General features: G+C 37.4%; 2 protein-coding genes and 1 long non-coding RNA gene across 3 annotated transcripts in view; all 3 read right to left on the bottom strand.

Annotated features, from left to right (window-relative positions):
• LOC115630776 (insulin-like growth factor-binding protein complex acid labile subunit) overlaps positions 1-9,263 on the bottom strand; it is an 82,171-nt gene extending 72,908 nt beyond the window's left edge. Inside the window, exon 1 of the mRNA XM_030527431.1 lies at positions 9,035-9,263. The gene's annotated coding sequence lies outside the window, so the exon portion shown is untranslated. The remainder of the gene's footprint in view (positions 1-9,034) is intronic.
• Positions 9,264-11,601: 2,338 nt separating this feature from the next.
• Positions 11,602-12,217, bottom strand: LOC115630595. Its single transcript, XR_003996098.1, has 2 exons — positions 12,004-12,217; positions 11,602-11,925 (listed from the first exon to the last, which is right to left on the bottom strand). It is a non-coding gene; the product is annotated as an uncharacterized LOC115630595 (long non-coding RNA).
• Positions 12,218-12,421: 204 nt separating this feature from the next.
• LOC115630594 (transcription elongation factor A protein-like 3) lies at positions 12,422-14,012 on the bottom strand. Its single transcript, XM_030527214.1, has 2 exons — positions 13,940-14,012; positions 12,422-13,882 (listed from the first exon to the last, which is right to left on the bottom strand). The coding sequence occupies exon 2, from the start codon at positions 13,120-13,122 to the stop codon at positions 12,742-12,744; it is 381 nt and encodes a 126-aa protein (XP_030383074.1). The 5' UTR covers positions 13,123-13,882; positions 13,940-14,012; the 3' UTR covers positions 12,422-12,741.
• Positions 14,013-15,186: the final 1,174 nt, after the last annotated feature.

The following is a 15,186-nucleotide window of genomic DNA, read 5'->3' as shown; positions in this document are numbered from 1 at the left end:
ACAAACACGCATAAGGCGCGATTCTGGTGGAAATGTAAATGTATGTATGCATGCATGGAATATTTTATATTTAATTAGTTAATATTTAGTTAATTAATTAAATTAATTTAGTTAATTAATTAAATTAAATTAATTAATTAATTTAATTACTTTTTTGTGGGGTGGTACAGGGTATTTAAGAGTTGAGCCTGCTCGACTTTAGCATTCCTTTCTTGTTCAAATATCATCCGTAGTCTGAGAACTTTCAAGTGAAAAGACATTATTTTTAAAAATCATTTAGAAAACAAAGCAAAATTACTGTTTATCCATTACTTACATTGTAAAGATCTGTTGGGAATCTTTAGGGTTTGTTTTGTTGTTTGTGTACTTAGCTTACTTACACGACTTATTTATTATATTTTATAATTAAACCTCAATTATTTCACATTGAAGTCCTCATCTGACTGCCTTCAATCAGAAGATAATAAATTTTTGTACTTCTGCAGTGTATATGGCTGGAGAGAAACCAACCCTTTGGCTAAATGTTTATAAGAATACGCGACTCTGGATGCCGCCTCGTAAAATTCTAAAGCAATTTCATACACTAATGCGTGCCACTGCCATGCGATTTTGACCAGGCGACAAGGCCAAGACATAAACCTTATTGAGCAATTCCAAAAGCATATCGTAAGTGAAAAAGCCGCGCGCAAAAAAAAAAAAAATACACAAAACAATATATACAAAATCGGTAGAGAAGGGGTATTGGAAATGAAGTGGAAACACAATTTGGTTGCGCTTGATTTGTATTTGTTTTTTTCTCACGATTTTGAATGACGACGCCGAGAACAACGGCGCACAATATAAAAAGAGAAAAGGAAAAAAAAAAACAATATTATGAATATGAAGTGAAATATGATACTTTAAGATACAATACGTTGCGTTTTATGTTTATATCTATGGTTATATAACTGCCGCCGATACAGATATGGCAGAAAGTCAGAAGCAGTGGCGTTCAATGCATGACAAGCACACAACATTGATCCATGTTGACAATTTTGGGGGCACATTCACACTCACACACACATACACACGCAGACAGTCAGACATCAACACATGTGGCAAGTTCACAACGGCTTTAGCTCCGTGTGTGGCATAAAGTGGCTTTGGCTTTGGTTTTTGGTTTTGTTTTGGCTTGTGAGCCGTTTTTTGCACAGTTTATTTTTATTGATAAACAAGGACGGGGAGCGAGAACACTAACAGACGCAAACAGAGGCAAATGCCCTTATTTGTCATTTTGACAAAAACGCTGACAGAGATAGATAGATAGAGAGGGAGAGAGAGAGCGAGAAGGAGGAATCCCCAGCTGAAACAATACCGTTTACAGTTGTCACTGAAATTTATTTGCAGAGCTTGTTCGTCCTGTAGTCGTAAATGTGTCTCTCCAGAAGGCAACCTTGGTGGCATTTGATTAAACGTGTGTGTAAGTGCTTAACAATTGATAACCCACACTCGCAATTACGCAAGGCAACCCTTTCGCAATCGTACATTAAATATTATGCCGCATTGCATTTAAATTACATTTAATTAAGAATCAATATTAATGTGAAAGGTCTTTGCATTTTTAATTAAAGAAGAAATGTATTGCATGGCAAATACATTTATATATACATTACATGGCCTTCATTACACATTTTCATTTGCAGAGCCACATGAAAGACTTCAGCAACAACAACAACAACACCATCAGCTATATGTGCTTCGAGTTCCGCTTCCAGTATATAAAAGAGTCGCATTTATGTAAATGGGGAATGAAAGTATGTGTGCCCCCTTTATTTTTAAATCAGTCCCCGAAAAGGTTTAACAAAAGAGACACTCGCAGCATTGATATCAAAATAAATACATGCAGCTTTTGGGTTTAGGAAGAGTGTTATTGAGATGTATTAGAGAAAAACAGAGCCAGTGATTAAAGTAATCGCTTCTGTTTTATTAAAAAGGATGATACAACGATTTAGATATTTGCCACTATTCCCTCAGCTATTATGCCGCTAAGAACTCGCAGAAAAGTGAATAAAAATTAAGTGAGTTATGTGAATATTCCTAATTGATTTCAAGACAAATCCTATGTTACTTCTTTGATCATCGACTGGCAAGCATAAATTATATTTATCTTTAGACTTTTTGCTAATTTTTTATAATCTCGATTGCTTCATAATTTTAAAAAGTTAGTAATTGGGCCAATAATTTAATTTCTATTGTAGATTCTTTAATCCAGGCATCTATATTCATTGTCAGTTGAGAAATCTGGAGATTTTACTTATTTCCATTGCATTTTTTGCACTTTATATAAATATAATCTAATGTGCATTTTTGCAAATGATACATGGTGTTGAAGCAGGAGTTCATTAGCTATAATTTTGATTATTATTTGAATTGTTAGATTGTAATTGTAAATTATTGTAAACTTAATTTGTAAGCCAATGAATTTTTAGCAGTGTAGTAAATGAAATATTTATAAGCTTAGTTGGCTATAATGTAAGAAAAGCTCGCATTGTTCTAGGCCCAAGCATAATTTGAAAACAATAAATTCTCTCGTAAAATAGCATCGAAACTACACACACGAATTCTTTAACAATAATAAATTTTGTTAATTTCCCCAGCAACCCCACTATTTTTTCATTACCGCGTTCAAATTATAGTTTCGAATAAATATACAAATAATTATGGTATATATGCACTTCCATTTACATTTTGACGAAGTGAACAAAAAGTGCTTTAATAAAATATTGCATTAAAAATAATTGGCCTCAAATATTGTTCTAGCACTGGTTATTTTGCTCTCATACCTTCTTCACGAAATATGTTCGAAATTTACATTTAAAAAACTAAAATTAAAACTCAATAAAAACACATTTAAATCCAGATGTTGTCAGTGTGGTGGGGAAGAGGGGGTGATTACCATTTCAATGCCCCTAATATTCATTTTATTTACCGGATTAATTTTTCTACAGTTTGAATTATACGTTATTTGATCGTGGCAAAGACAGCTTGTTCCTATAAAGAAAGCTCGACTAATAGTAATTGTTTACAGCGTTCGTCCTCTTGTATGATTCATATTGTTGCTATTTTCAATACTATATGTTCGTTATTCTAAATGTCTTTTTCACTTTGTGGTAAAAGGGGATTTTAGTGAAGTGCGTCTGAGTGAAGTATGCCTAATATAATTTATTTTAGAAAAAATTAAAAAATGTAAAATTAATTTATGTATGTATATCAGAGGTTAGTCAACAAAAAATAGTTTAATATTTAAATAAACAAAGAGGATTATATAAACAAACGAATAGAGGCATCGTGGAAATGGGGCATTTCGTTTGATTAAAAGCAGCATAAATATTTATATGCGCCACAGAAACAAAACCACTGCAGTTACGAGTTCGTTTTATGACAACTCTCAAGTGCTATTTAATTGAGAGGCAGTGCCGGGAATTTGTGTCCATAGTATCAAATAAACCACCAAATAAATACGAATACAAATTTGAAGCTGAAACAAAACACATGCGACAGAATTGATGGCTCTGTTGTTGTTGTTGTTATTGCGGCGGCTGCTGCCTCCAAAAAAAAGAAAGAAAGATATACAACATAAATTTTATTATTGAGCAAAACGGCGCCATTCCCCCCGTGCGCTTATAAACCATGAGCTGATGTCGCATCCACTTGACGGGGCAACCTAAAAGTTGCTGCCATGGATTTGTTTGTTATTTTTGCTTAGTATTTGTTTTGTTTGGTTTGGTTTTGTGTTGAAGTAAGCCAGTTTTTATTCCTTTTGAAGAGGAACATTTCTGCACACTCTTATTTTGTGAAACCGAACCTTAAGCTCAAAGTCAAGTTGAACCTGCCACTTCAGCCACATTCAAATGTAGCGAAATTCTCTTTTAAAAACTGTAAACATTTGGTGTAATATTTTTATTATATAGATATCAACTTTTTTCTGTACGTACTTTCAAAGTTTTGCGCCAGACATTTTGTGAAGACGCTTGGATTTAAACTTTGAGTGCTGTTTTAATTTGTTAATTTATGTTGATTGTTTGAAAGGAGGGGGACAATTTGCTTAATATTGTTGGGACAGCGAAGTATTTATAAAATATATGCAAATACCTTGTTAGGGATACTGTAACTTATAAGCGAAAAAAGTGTCAGACATGTTTAGGCGAAAAATAAATACGCGTAATTCGCGGTAAATAAAATCGTGATATTGATAATGATTGTTATTGATTTTAGTGGAAAAAGCTCGAAATGAGAATAAAACAAAGCGTAAAATCACTTGAAATTCTTGTTAATTGAAAGCACTATTTTTATTGTGAGCACCAGTCTTAGCGTATTATATGCCTAGACGGTGTCGATTTTCATTAATCAATTGGAACTGTAAGGGCTCTGCTTAAGTTAAATGCAATTGTTGCTGATTTTGACTTGGAAACAAATTGATGACAACGTTGAACTTCGTAAAATATGATAAATAAAATCTAAGAACAGGAGAACCAAAAATAATCCCGCATAATATGTCTCAGCATCAATAGAAAACCATAAAGAGGAAAACCTTAGGAAACGCAAGGCGGAAAAAGATAATGCAATAGTCTGACTGACTCTTTTGAGCAAAAATTCAATTAAGATTAAGCTATATTAAATTTATTTTATAGTCCTGAGCCCGGGTTCCATTTCAAGGCCAACAACAAAGTTTGTTACAAAAAATAACCAATTTTGATCTGATTAGGAAAACGGCTCTTCAGTTGTAATCATAAAACAGAAATGTATAGTTTTTGATACAACATTGGACCCCAAATAACTCGACCGACAAAAACATTACAGCTGCGATGCTTATATCATACAAGCCCTAACTATTTCCTTCTTATTGTCAAGTATTCCCACCTTAATTTTTACATAATTTGGCTAAAATTTCCTGAAAGTGATTTTAATTTGTGCGGATCCTATCCTACCTAAGGCTCGTTGGCTACATACCCTATTGTAATTCCTAACTTTTGCATTATACCATCCATTATACCATATACTATCAATAATATTATCAATTTGTAGCTGGGTTGCATTATTTTAAAAAGTTATATGTTTTTTAAACATATAAAATGGATATAACAAATGTGCCACAATGCTTCCTTATGAGTTTTACAAACCTACGTACATACAGAAACAATATAAACAATAAAAATAAACTGTTATAACCATAAAACGTATGTACTAAATAAGTAGTTTTACAGAATTCCAACTCTAGAAAATATGATTTTCAATTTTCAGGGGTTACATTTCAGTTTTATTCAGATTTTAAATGTATATTTCCAACAGAACATTATTTATTTAAAATCGCACAATCTTTTTAATCGAAATGTATTGCACACATTCGCTTAATTGACATAAATAATTGTACTTTAAAATTGTAATTGAATTAATTACATTTGCAACAAATAGAACTGCAATGATAACAGTTTGGCAAAATATCGTTTAATTTCCACTTAAAAGTTTGTTACGGCTTGTTATACAACATTTGAAGTTATTTTAATGCATTGTATGTGCATTTATTAGCAAGTTTTATTTATTTAATTCGCATCTCTGTGTGCATTTAAAAAGTTGTTTGTACAAACGGTTTTTGTGGGCGCCCTGCAGCTGAAAGCCAAACACAAATCTTCTGTCCATTAAAACGTGTATTAAAATGCATTTTACAATTTTGGTCATCGAGTTTACTTTAGTTTTTGCCAACAGGTCGTTGGAAAAAACATTTAAATTGCATATTTAAAATATGCAGACTGTGGAAAAAGTGCACAGCGCATCAAGATTGGGAATTATGTCGCGCGTACATATCAGGGTACTATTGAATATCCTGCCAGAACACTTTCCATATTACAGCCGTACTTTTGTGTAAAGCGTGTTTTCGAAATGCAGTGGAAGTGCCATGGGATTGAATTGTCGCAGCTGCAATTTTTCAAATGTCAAATCAAAACATAAAACCAATTACTTTCGATGATTAATTACTTTCGAAATGCAGAATTGCTGAAAACCGCAAAATGATTTTGATTATGCCACCGCACAGCCCCAGTCCTCAAGCCAGCCTTGATGTGATTTATGATGCTGTAACCCTTTCAGCCATGCAACATGCGCAATGTGCCGCATTTCAAGGACTTACCCCAATGACGACATGAAAATCACCTTAAAATTCATAAGTTTGTCAAGAAAAATTTACACACAAGTGGAGCAGATTGAGACAGCCTGCGAGTGTGGGTGGAGCTGGAAGGTAAAGATGGAGGTGAAACAGCAGCTGCCTGTCATTAACTATGTGAGTGGAGGGCATGATATGGGGCGTACCACACGGCGTATGTGTAACTTGCCAAACTTTTGAACGCTTCATTTTTTAAGCATTTAACACTCACACTCTGATACAAGAATTTTCTGAAGTACACCTTTTCTCACTTTGCATTTCCCCCTTTCCATGTCCTCTATCTTCTTAATTTTTTTTTTTTTTTTTTTTTTTGTCTATGTCATGCTTTTTTATTCCTTCCATTTAGTTGTCATCCACGTTGCGGATTATGCGCACGAAAATGAGAGTTTATGTTAAAAATTATGCAAAAGAGTTTGGCGCCCAACGATGGCGATGAAAGTGATGTTGATGTTCATGATGATGATAATGTTTATGACGATAATGAAGACTATGAAGGCGCTCTTAGGTACTGTGGCAGTACTATTGAGCGTTTTGAATGAGCTCAAGGCCATTAAGTCAGGCCAAAGTGGGCGCTTTTGTTTTGAATATAAGCAAAAGATATTCATTTTGTGCAGAAGCACAAGGCGAAATTTGTATGGTTATTGCAAATAGTTGAAATGCCAAGCTTAGTGCAAGGAAATTTCATATTTTAATTACAATTTGCATTACCTGCTCGAAGTCTAAAAACATATTGAGGGCATAAAAACCCTTCAACAGGCACTTGCTAACCCTTTTTTACTTATTTTTGCCCGGCATGCCTCAGTGCCCAATTATGTAGCCGAACAGGTTGGTTGGTTGGCTGACCACAAAAAAAAAGGGCTCTCTCTCAAATTTAACCCCAGTTGTTCTTGGCCGATTTCCGGAACATGACGAACGAGTTCTGAAAGTTTTCGTGCTGCTTCTCTTACACTTCTTCAGTGCTGATAGTCATTGGCTACAGGTGCAGACTTCGAAACTTGTTGTCCAATTCAGGCAACTTAAAGTTTTGAACGTAAATGCTTTAATGCCTCGAACCTGTTGGCCAACATGATGCCAATCCTAATAATCATAAATTCTTTAGCTATTTTCAAATCGCGTTTGCTTTGTGGATTTTATGGCCCACATTATTTCTGTTAGTCCAAAACCAATAAAATTTGCCTAATGTCTCGATATTTATATCAATATTTTATGCGTTAATTTATGAGCCAGCAAGAGGCATGCGATAACTTTTTTGACGCGGTGGTTGGGGCGGCATGAAAGTATGGAAAGTGCGAAAAAAGTGAAATGAGTAAAAACAGGGCCAGCAAATGAATTAATAAAATGCATGATGGGAAGAAAATTATGTTATGCTACAGTGAACACTCTAAACAGCAATTTTAAATTTGTAAAATGTGTTTGGAATAGTTTCTTATATTTTTAATGTGTTTCTCGAATGAATTCTTAAGTTCGTATTAGATTCTTCTGTCAGCCAGTATTAATTAAAATTGTTATGTAGTTGAAATTTTCCATCGAGCCTTTCATTTATTGCACGAAAATAACCTTTTGTTAGAATCGATATTATTATAAAATAAACCTTACTCGAATTTTGTATTTATAAATGGAAATGTAGTTGCTTATTCTTGCTTATTTTTATTGGACCCAACGGGGATCCAATATACTCGTAGTGCTGGAGTGATGGTGATTTTTTGTGGACTTTTGCTTTTATGTATTGAAATGATATGTTGTAGTACTTAAAAATGCCATCTAAATAGTTAAGTCGGTCGCAGTTTCCTAAATTGATACGTTTATCTAGACAGACGATCGATTTTCTAAACACGCTGCCCATAGGCACGAAGATTTTACTGATCAAACGCAATCAACATTAACAAATATATATTTTCTTAATTTCAATATTTTAGTATTTCAAAAATGAAATTCAACAAAACCAAGTTACATACAGCTTTGCAAAATATCAAAAGTTTTCCACGAAGTCAATTATATTTTAATTAAAAAGCAATAATATTTTCTACTAATGCATGAATCAGATTTACTGCTCATTTATCGCATAACTACGTAACTTACTACAGGCTTTTCCAATATTATTTTTTCTAATTTGCTTTGGCAATTTATCGATCGAAACATTCACAAATGTTCATATTTTTTTAATTTCAATACTTTAGCATTTCAAAAATGCTCTCTAAAACAATTCAACAAAACCAAGCTTTGCCAAATTTGAAAAGTTTTCCACGTAGTCAATTATATTTTAATTAAAAATCAATAATATTTTCTACAAATACATGAATCCGATTTACTACGCATTTGCCGCAAAACTACGGAATTAGTTACATATTTGACCAATATTATTTTTGCTACTTTGCTTTTGCAATTTGTCGATTGCAAGCAGCTACTACATATTCGCCCATTTTTAATGATATAATCCATTTCGCACTCAACATAGTACATATTTACTTTTCCAAACATGCACTGACTAGTTCCAATATTTGCATGATGGGCAGTTGGTGGTTGGGTATATTACCTTTATGTGCTTAATTGATATGCCAATTGAAGGTCGTTTGTTTGTATACACCCAGCTATAGGCAAATGAGTGAAAGCGGAAAAGCGGCGAATGATATTTGATATGTGTATGAATATATATATTATAAATTATGTTCTGTGGTTAAATACACAATGAACGAATGCAATTGATAGCGAAGGCATTGACAGGTTAGATATCAATGAGAAGGCATTGATTAATAGGAACAAAAATAGGGCCTGAACGTTTATTTAATCGGCTTAGGGGACTAATCTATGGCCACAGCTATGTTATGTTTAGCAATTTACCTGGTTTTCAACAGCATATAAATCGAATATTACAAAAAATGTCACTTTAGATCACGGCTCGTTTGCTGGCAATAAATCATGGTAAGTATGTACATGTGTATATTCAGATGTATTGCCAGTAAATTAAATTTGTCATAGGGTTTTCTGGGCTCTACTGCCAGCCGCAAACACGCGTACAAATACAAACGCACGGCGACACTTAATAGAGCGGGGGAACGGATACACGGGACGTGTTTTTAGCAAATGAACCGTAATTTCTGTTGGTTTTCGGCAGCGCGACGGTTGATGATCGACGGTCGTCGGTCGACGGTCGTTGGTCGCTGGGCGCCTTTTGTTTTTGCCTCAAATGTAATTTGACAGAACGGAACGCACACTAATCATACTTTACAGATTTTCCACACATTTAACTATACATATAGCATATAGAAGAGCATAGCATACTTTTTGGGCTACCGAACTGGTGTTGTTGTGTTTATTATTTGTTTGTTGTTGGTTGTTTGGCAACACTTTTGGCTCAGGGACTGTCAAACTTTTGCGATGCAAAATTATATTAAGTAGCATATGAATGGCAGCATCATTAATGCGGCTGGGCTGCCATTTGCCTTTTGATTATGGGTTTGTTTCATTCGTTCCTTTTCTTTGTGTCGGCTCGAAACTTTTCCACCTAATTATGTTGCGTTATTCATCTTCTGATTGCACAGAAACAATGTCTCTTTAATTAGGAGCTAGCAGTAAAGTTCATAACGTAAGAGTATAGTTGTTAAAAAATTTGAATTTTGCACTTATTGCAGATTTCAAGTGCAATCGAACACTTTATAAGCATCTCTTGTTGTACCGCCTAAGCTCGTTTCAACACGCGCTTCAATATTTTGGGATCAACTTAAGGAGCCGTCATACAGAGCGACCGTACCTAACGAATTTGAAACGAACACTGAAAGCGAAGATAGCGTGCGTCCGTTGATAAACCCGAAGCCAAGAACTCCAATGCAGTGCGGACCGAGCAAAGTCGACGCACAAGTTCGAGCCACGTTCGAGCCAGGTTCCAAGCGCAAGCCAACGAACATGTTGGGTGGGTTGAACTGGCGGAGCGTGTTACCGATTCTATGTTTTTGTGCCCACTGTTGCTCAATTGACTTCGTTAAATGTAGTTAGCATTGCTAACATGCAGTCGGCTGTATTTGTTACACTATTGTTACAGGTTTGGAAATGTTTGCTTCCTCCAGTCCCAAGATCTTTAGCAGGAAGGGCCACACGAACTGCAGCAGGGGCCACAAGGCCCACAGCAAGGACCACATGGACCACAGCAAGGTCCACAGCAGGGCGCGCAACAGGGGCCGCAGCAGGGTCCACAGCAAGGTGCCAGAGTAGGATCGCAGCAGGGTGGACAGGGTCCAATATAACCAGGATTAAATAGGCACGGCATTACTACTAATATAAAAGAATTCATATATTTGCAAACACAATTTAGTTCATTTTAGTTTTACTGTAGCTATGGGCTGTCTTGGGGACTTTCGGTCACAATATTCGGAAACTGGAATTTTGGAAGGCAATGTGTGGCAAACCAGGAAGTCTGTATATTAAAAGTGTACTGACATAAATGAAAGCAAAGTCAAATCATAGTAAGCAGCAAAACAATACTAGCACAGCTCCTAATAATAAAAAGGGTACCAGACTAGTGCGACAATGCAGTTGGCAAAACTTTTTGACAAAACTTTAACTATAAACCATGAAACAATGCACTCACACGGTGAAGGAAAAACAAACGCGGAACGGAAGCGAAGGGCACAGAGAGACTTACTGCGAGCACAGTTAAAAGCCGTTGTAAAGGTGGTGTACGCAAAAGCAATGAAAATTCCGACCTACCGCAATAAATTCCACGCAAAAACAACGCAAACGATGCCAAAATGAGAGTGAAATACCCACACAGAGAAAAGCATACTACACGCACACAGAGATACGTAAATATGGCGAAAGAAGCGCGCAAAGGACCAATATGGGGTACGTGCTATAAATCGCGCTAAGCCAAAACAAAACATAGTAGCCACAGTCTTCGGCAACAGCATCAGGCAGTAGGCAGAGGGATTTTGGAGCCCTACAGTTCACGGCAGCGCAGGCGGTAAGCAGTGGAACCTTTGACCTGACACAATGCTCTACATTCTATGTTTTTAGAGTTCGGCAGTGGGGTTCGGCTCGGTTCGAGCCGCGCGGGCGCAGTGCGAGTTGGAGCCGAACAGCTGTTTGGTTGGTCCATGGCTAGGACAACTGCGGGCGCGCAGGCTATTAGTCAGCTTCGAGCTGCTGCAGCAACACTTAATGATTATGACCCGAGGCTAGCTACTAACGTTGTTTACTTACCGTTACCTTCCTAGCTTCCTCTCTCCCCCCTCTCTGCAAGCATCCGTTGGCAAAGGCACGCCAATCGTAGCATCTGAAGCTAATAAGCTGCAGTCCTTGCCACGTGCCTTACCGATGCAATTTCATTTCGAATTTCCATTTGTTTTTTTAACTCTTTGATGACTCTTGGCTATGCCACCACCTACTCGTACACCCCATGACAAACAACAAAATTGCCTTGCTGATAGTTTTTTTACTTTAAATTTTGAATGGGGTCCTAACAACGTACTGATAGAGTGCCAGCTCTTGATCCATCATCAACGCAATTATTTAGCGTTAACAGCTGGGGCCGCAGGAGGAGCAGCATCCGCCGCAAGGTCCACAGCAGGGTCCGCATGGGCCGCATGGACCGCAGCAAGGTCCACAGCAGGGTCCACAGCAAGGGTCACAGCACGGCCCGCAGCATGGACCACAGTCAACACATCCAGGTGGACAGGGTCCAACGTAAAAGGGGTTAAATTTTACAGGCATTGTGGGCTTATCTCTTGGTTGACTTCCTGCAAATAAATATAAAAGTATGTTCGGAAATGTGAAGATTTTATGAAACTTAATAAATACAAGTTTTTGAGCCTCACCTGCTACGAGTGTTTGGTAATCTGTGGGTATTAGTCCAGAAAGAGTGATAGTTTTGGGAATGGCAGATGAAAGTCAGCAACCGATAACTGGATTGCACCAAGGCGGCTACTGGATCGCAACATTGACAATAAAAAGCACCGACGGAACACTCCTCCAATTTTAGAGGGGGCGGAACAGGCACTTTTTTCTATTTATTTTCGTACGAGTTGTTCACCCAATGAGTTTTCCAAAACGAATGAACAACATTTCTAACGAAAGTCTGCTTCTTAAAGTGATTACGACATATATTTCAAAGTCTACTGAGTTTGAAAATATTAATAATACGAATTAAATTTAAAAACTATTTTAATACAGAATTTATAGTGCGAATAATTTCACCTCTTCTCTGGAATCAATATTATAGACTACACACCATGCTTCTGACTATACATCGGTCTTATATTTTGTAAGATCTTTGGCTACAAGTTAAACGTGAACGTAATGAATTGACAAAAAGTCATTTATATCTTGCAATCTGAAGTCGACCACACATTCATTATTATTCATTACTATTTCGCCCTAAAATGGAACGGAGTTGGATTTGTTTAAGTTTTTTGGTTGATCGTATGCATAAATTATTATTTAAACGGCCTTCAGGGACTGCACGGCCTCATCCTTTGAAGTAATCTCGGTTGTTAACGAAAGAAAACGAATTTATTTCATCTTCAAAACATGTATCTTTGAATAGCTTCTATGCCTTATTTAGCATCGCCAGCTTCTTCACCTGCTTCTTCGCCCTGTTCGTCAGGCTTTTCGCTTGCATCTGCCTCCACTTTTTCTTCAGCTTTCTCCTCTTTTGGTTCATCAGCCTTGTTGTCTTCTTCAACCTTTTCATCAGCCTTCTCCTTTGGTGGTTCGTCCTTGTTTTCATTTTTGTTTTCCGGCCTCGGCTTTTCACTTTTGTTTTCCCGCCTGGACCTAAGCTTTTCTCTCAAGTTGCTCACAATCTGGCAGGCACCATCCAGGAGGCTGACGAATATGCCAGAGGAATTGATCACTAGCTGTATGGCTGCATGAGAAACAATCACCACAAATGCCACCACACCCACCACGCCAATGGCGTCGTGTACGACTTCCATTAGAATGCTGGGAAAACGTTTGGATCCTACTGCATAGAAAGCTTCTTTGCTTGTGGATGGGATTGAAGTGCCATTAAAAGGTATTTTTTGTTACACTGAAATTTTATAAATTCAAAAGATGAAGGGAAAATCGTTGAGCTAGGAACCCAAATATGATATCACATCTATAATTTCCCAAAAGAGGGTCTTCATTCGCTGGTAAAACTCCAAGGAGCTTCTTATGTCTATTGCAACAGGCTCAGGCTCCATGTGACAATCGGCGCAGCATTCATGAAAAACGAGTAGCAGGGAGCGTGCGGTAGGTACTATATAGTCCAGAGTTCGAATCAAAGGACCATGCAACTGATGAAGAACCCATGACATCGTCAGTATAATGGAATTACCAAAGTCCCTTCCCATATCCAATAGTATAATGAGGACAGACATGGCGCTACCTGGACTACGAGCCGCAGTTCGTCTTTTCAGAGTAACTGAAAACAACACAAATGATGAAATAATTTTTTCTTCTACTGAACTTTAATTTTTGATTTATCGTTTGCTTTTGTCGGACATTCTCGTTCCTATATCTAGGTGTCTTGGACTTGGCTCGCCTAGATTCCCTCAGCAGCAATTGTTACAACAGCAGCAACCGCAACCTCCAAAACCTGAGTAACATCCGTGCGGACATGGGCCACAGGCGCATGCCGGGTAAGGACCAACGTAGAATGGATTAAAGCAGCGGGGATCACAGCAGGGATCACAGGCCATTATGGACACCAGACTGCAAAATACTAAGCATCGAGCATTGCGTTGCAAAAAATATACGTTTAATACTTACGATTTAGAAACAGAGAAATTCTCCTTTTGTATGTGTGTGTGCTAACCCTATCAAAGGATTTTACGAAATGAACCTAGAATGTTTTCATATTTGTAATCTTTCTAAGAGAGTGTTTAACCTATGAATACTAGATACCTTGTTTTATGGAGTGGATCTTTGAATATTCTATTGCTGCAAGCTTCAGTCACATTCTTTTCCATCTTCTCTATTCTTTTTGTCCCTTTTCTCGGCCATTACTGCACCTTTTGGTGTAAGTGGTGGGCTCGGCGAGCAACCACTGCATGGCGGTCTATCTGGACAGGGCCCGCACTCACAATCCGGGCAGTCCTCTTCCGATTCACACTCCGGATCACAACATGGAGGATTGGGTCCAATATAGCCCGGATTGAAGACGTACGGCATTTTGTGTATGAAGCAGGTCGATTCTATTGCAAAATGTAATGACAAACTACAGAGTAGAGGAGCAAATGTTACTTAAGTCACACAAATACTTGTATTCTGGCCCTTTATGCTCTCAAAGCGTTGATCCAATCATAATTGCACCCCCCACATGGTCTGGATGGCCACAATGCCACAATGCGCATAATTATTTCATAAATGTGCAACACTTGATATTTGGCGACAAAAGCTTGCAGTAATGCAATGCCCAAAGGAATTTACAGACCCAGACCGCATGCACATACAGCACAAGGTTTGGACAGCCATAAATTGGCCAAAAATAGCACAGCGACTGTCACAGCACGCACATATGGAATTTGAGTAGAAATTAATGAATAATTAAGCTCGGCTCGGGCGGCGGAAATGCAACATTTACATGACCAGCACAATGAACTACATACATACATACATACATACATACATACATACATACATACATAGATACATGAGCATGAATGTGTGAGGAACGACAAACGAATGCATGAATGAATTAGAAATGCAAATTCTGTTGCACTCATCGTTGCCTGACCGACTGCACCGACTGCACCGCTCACCACACACCACTCACCAGCAACATCAACAAACATTCATACATAATTGGAAGCTAACGGCAATGCCTTTGTCAATTAATCAATCAATCAGCGGCCAAAGTTGACAATGTTGTGCAGCAGTTTATAGTATTCGTCGTCATAATTATGATCTAGAATTTGCGGAAACTACTTGTCTCGCTTTCCACGCCGAATGCACAGTTAGCCACCTTCCATTTGCCGCCTCGCATGCTAATGTGCACTTCAGTTTGTGCCTCCATT

The sequence above is a fragment of the Scaptodrosophila lebanonensis genome, unplaced genomic scaffold, assembly GCF_003285725.1.
Source record: "Scaptodrosophila lebanonensis strain 11010-0011.00,11010-0021.00 unplaced genomic scaffold, SlebRS2 tig00001410-arrow-pilon, whole genome shotgun sequence".
Lineage (NCBI taxonomy): Eukaryota > Metazoa > Arthropoda > Insecta > Diptera > Drosophilidae > Scaptodrosophila > Scaptodrosophila lebanonensis.
Note: the sequence above shows the minus strand (reverse complement) of the source record. Positions and strands in the feature narration are given on the sequence as shown.

Bases quoted from the DNA above. Each gene is read 5' to 3' on its own strand.
- LOC115630594 (XM_030527214.1), bottom strand. From the start codon at position 13,122: ATGGAAGTCGTACACGACGCCATTGGCGTGGTGGGTGTGGTGGCATTT.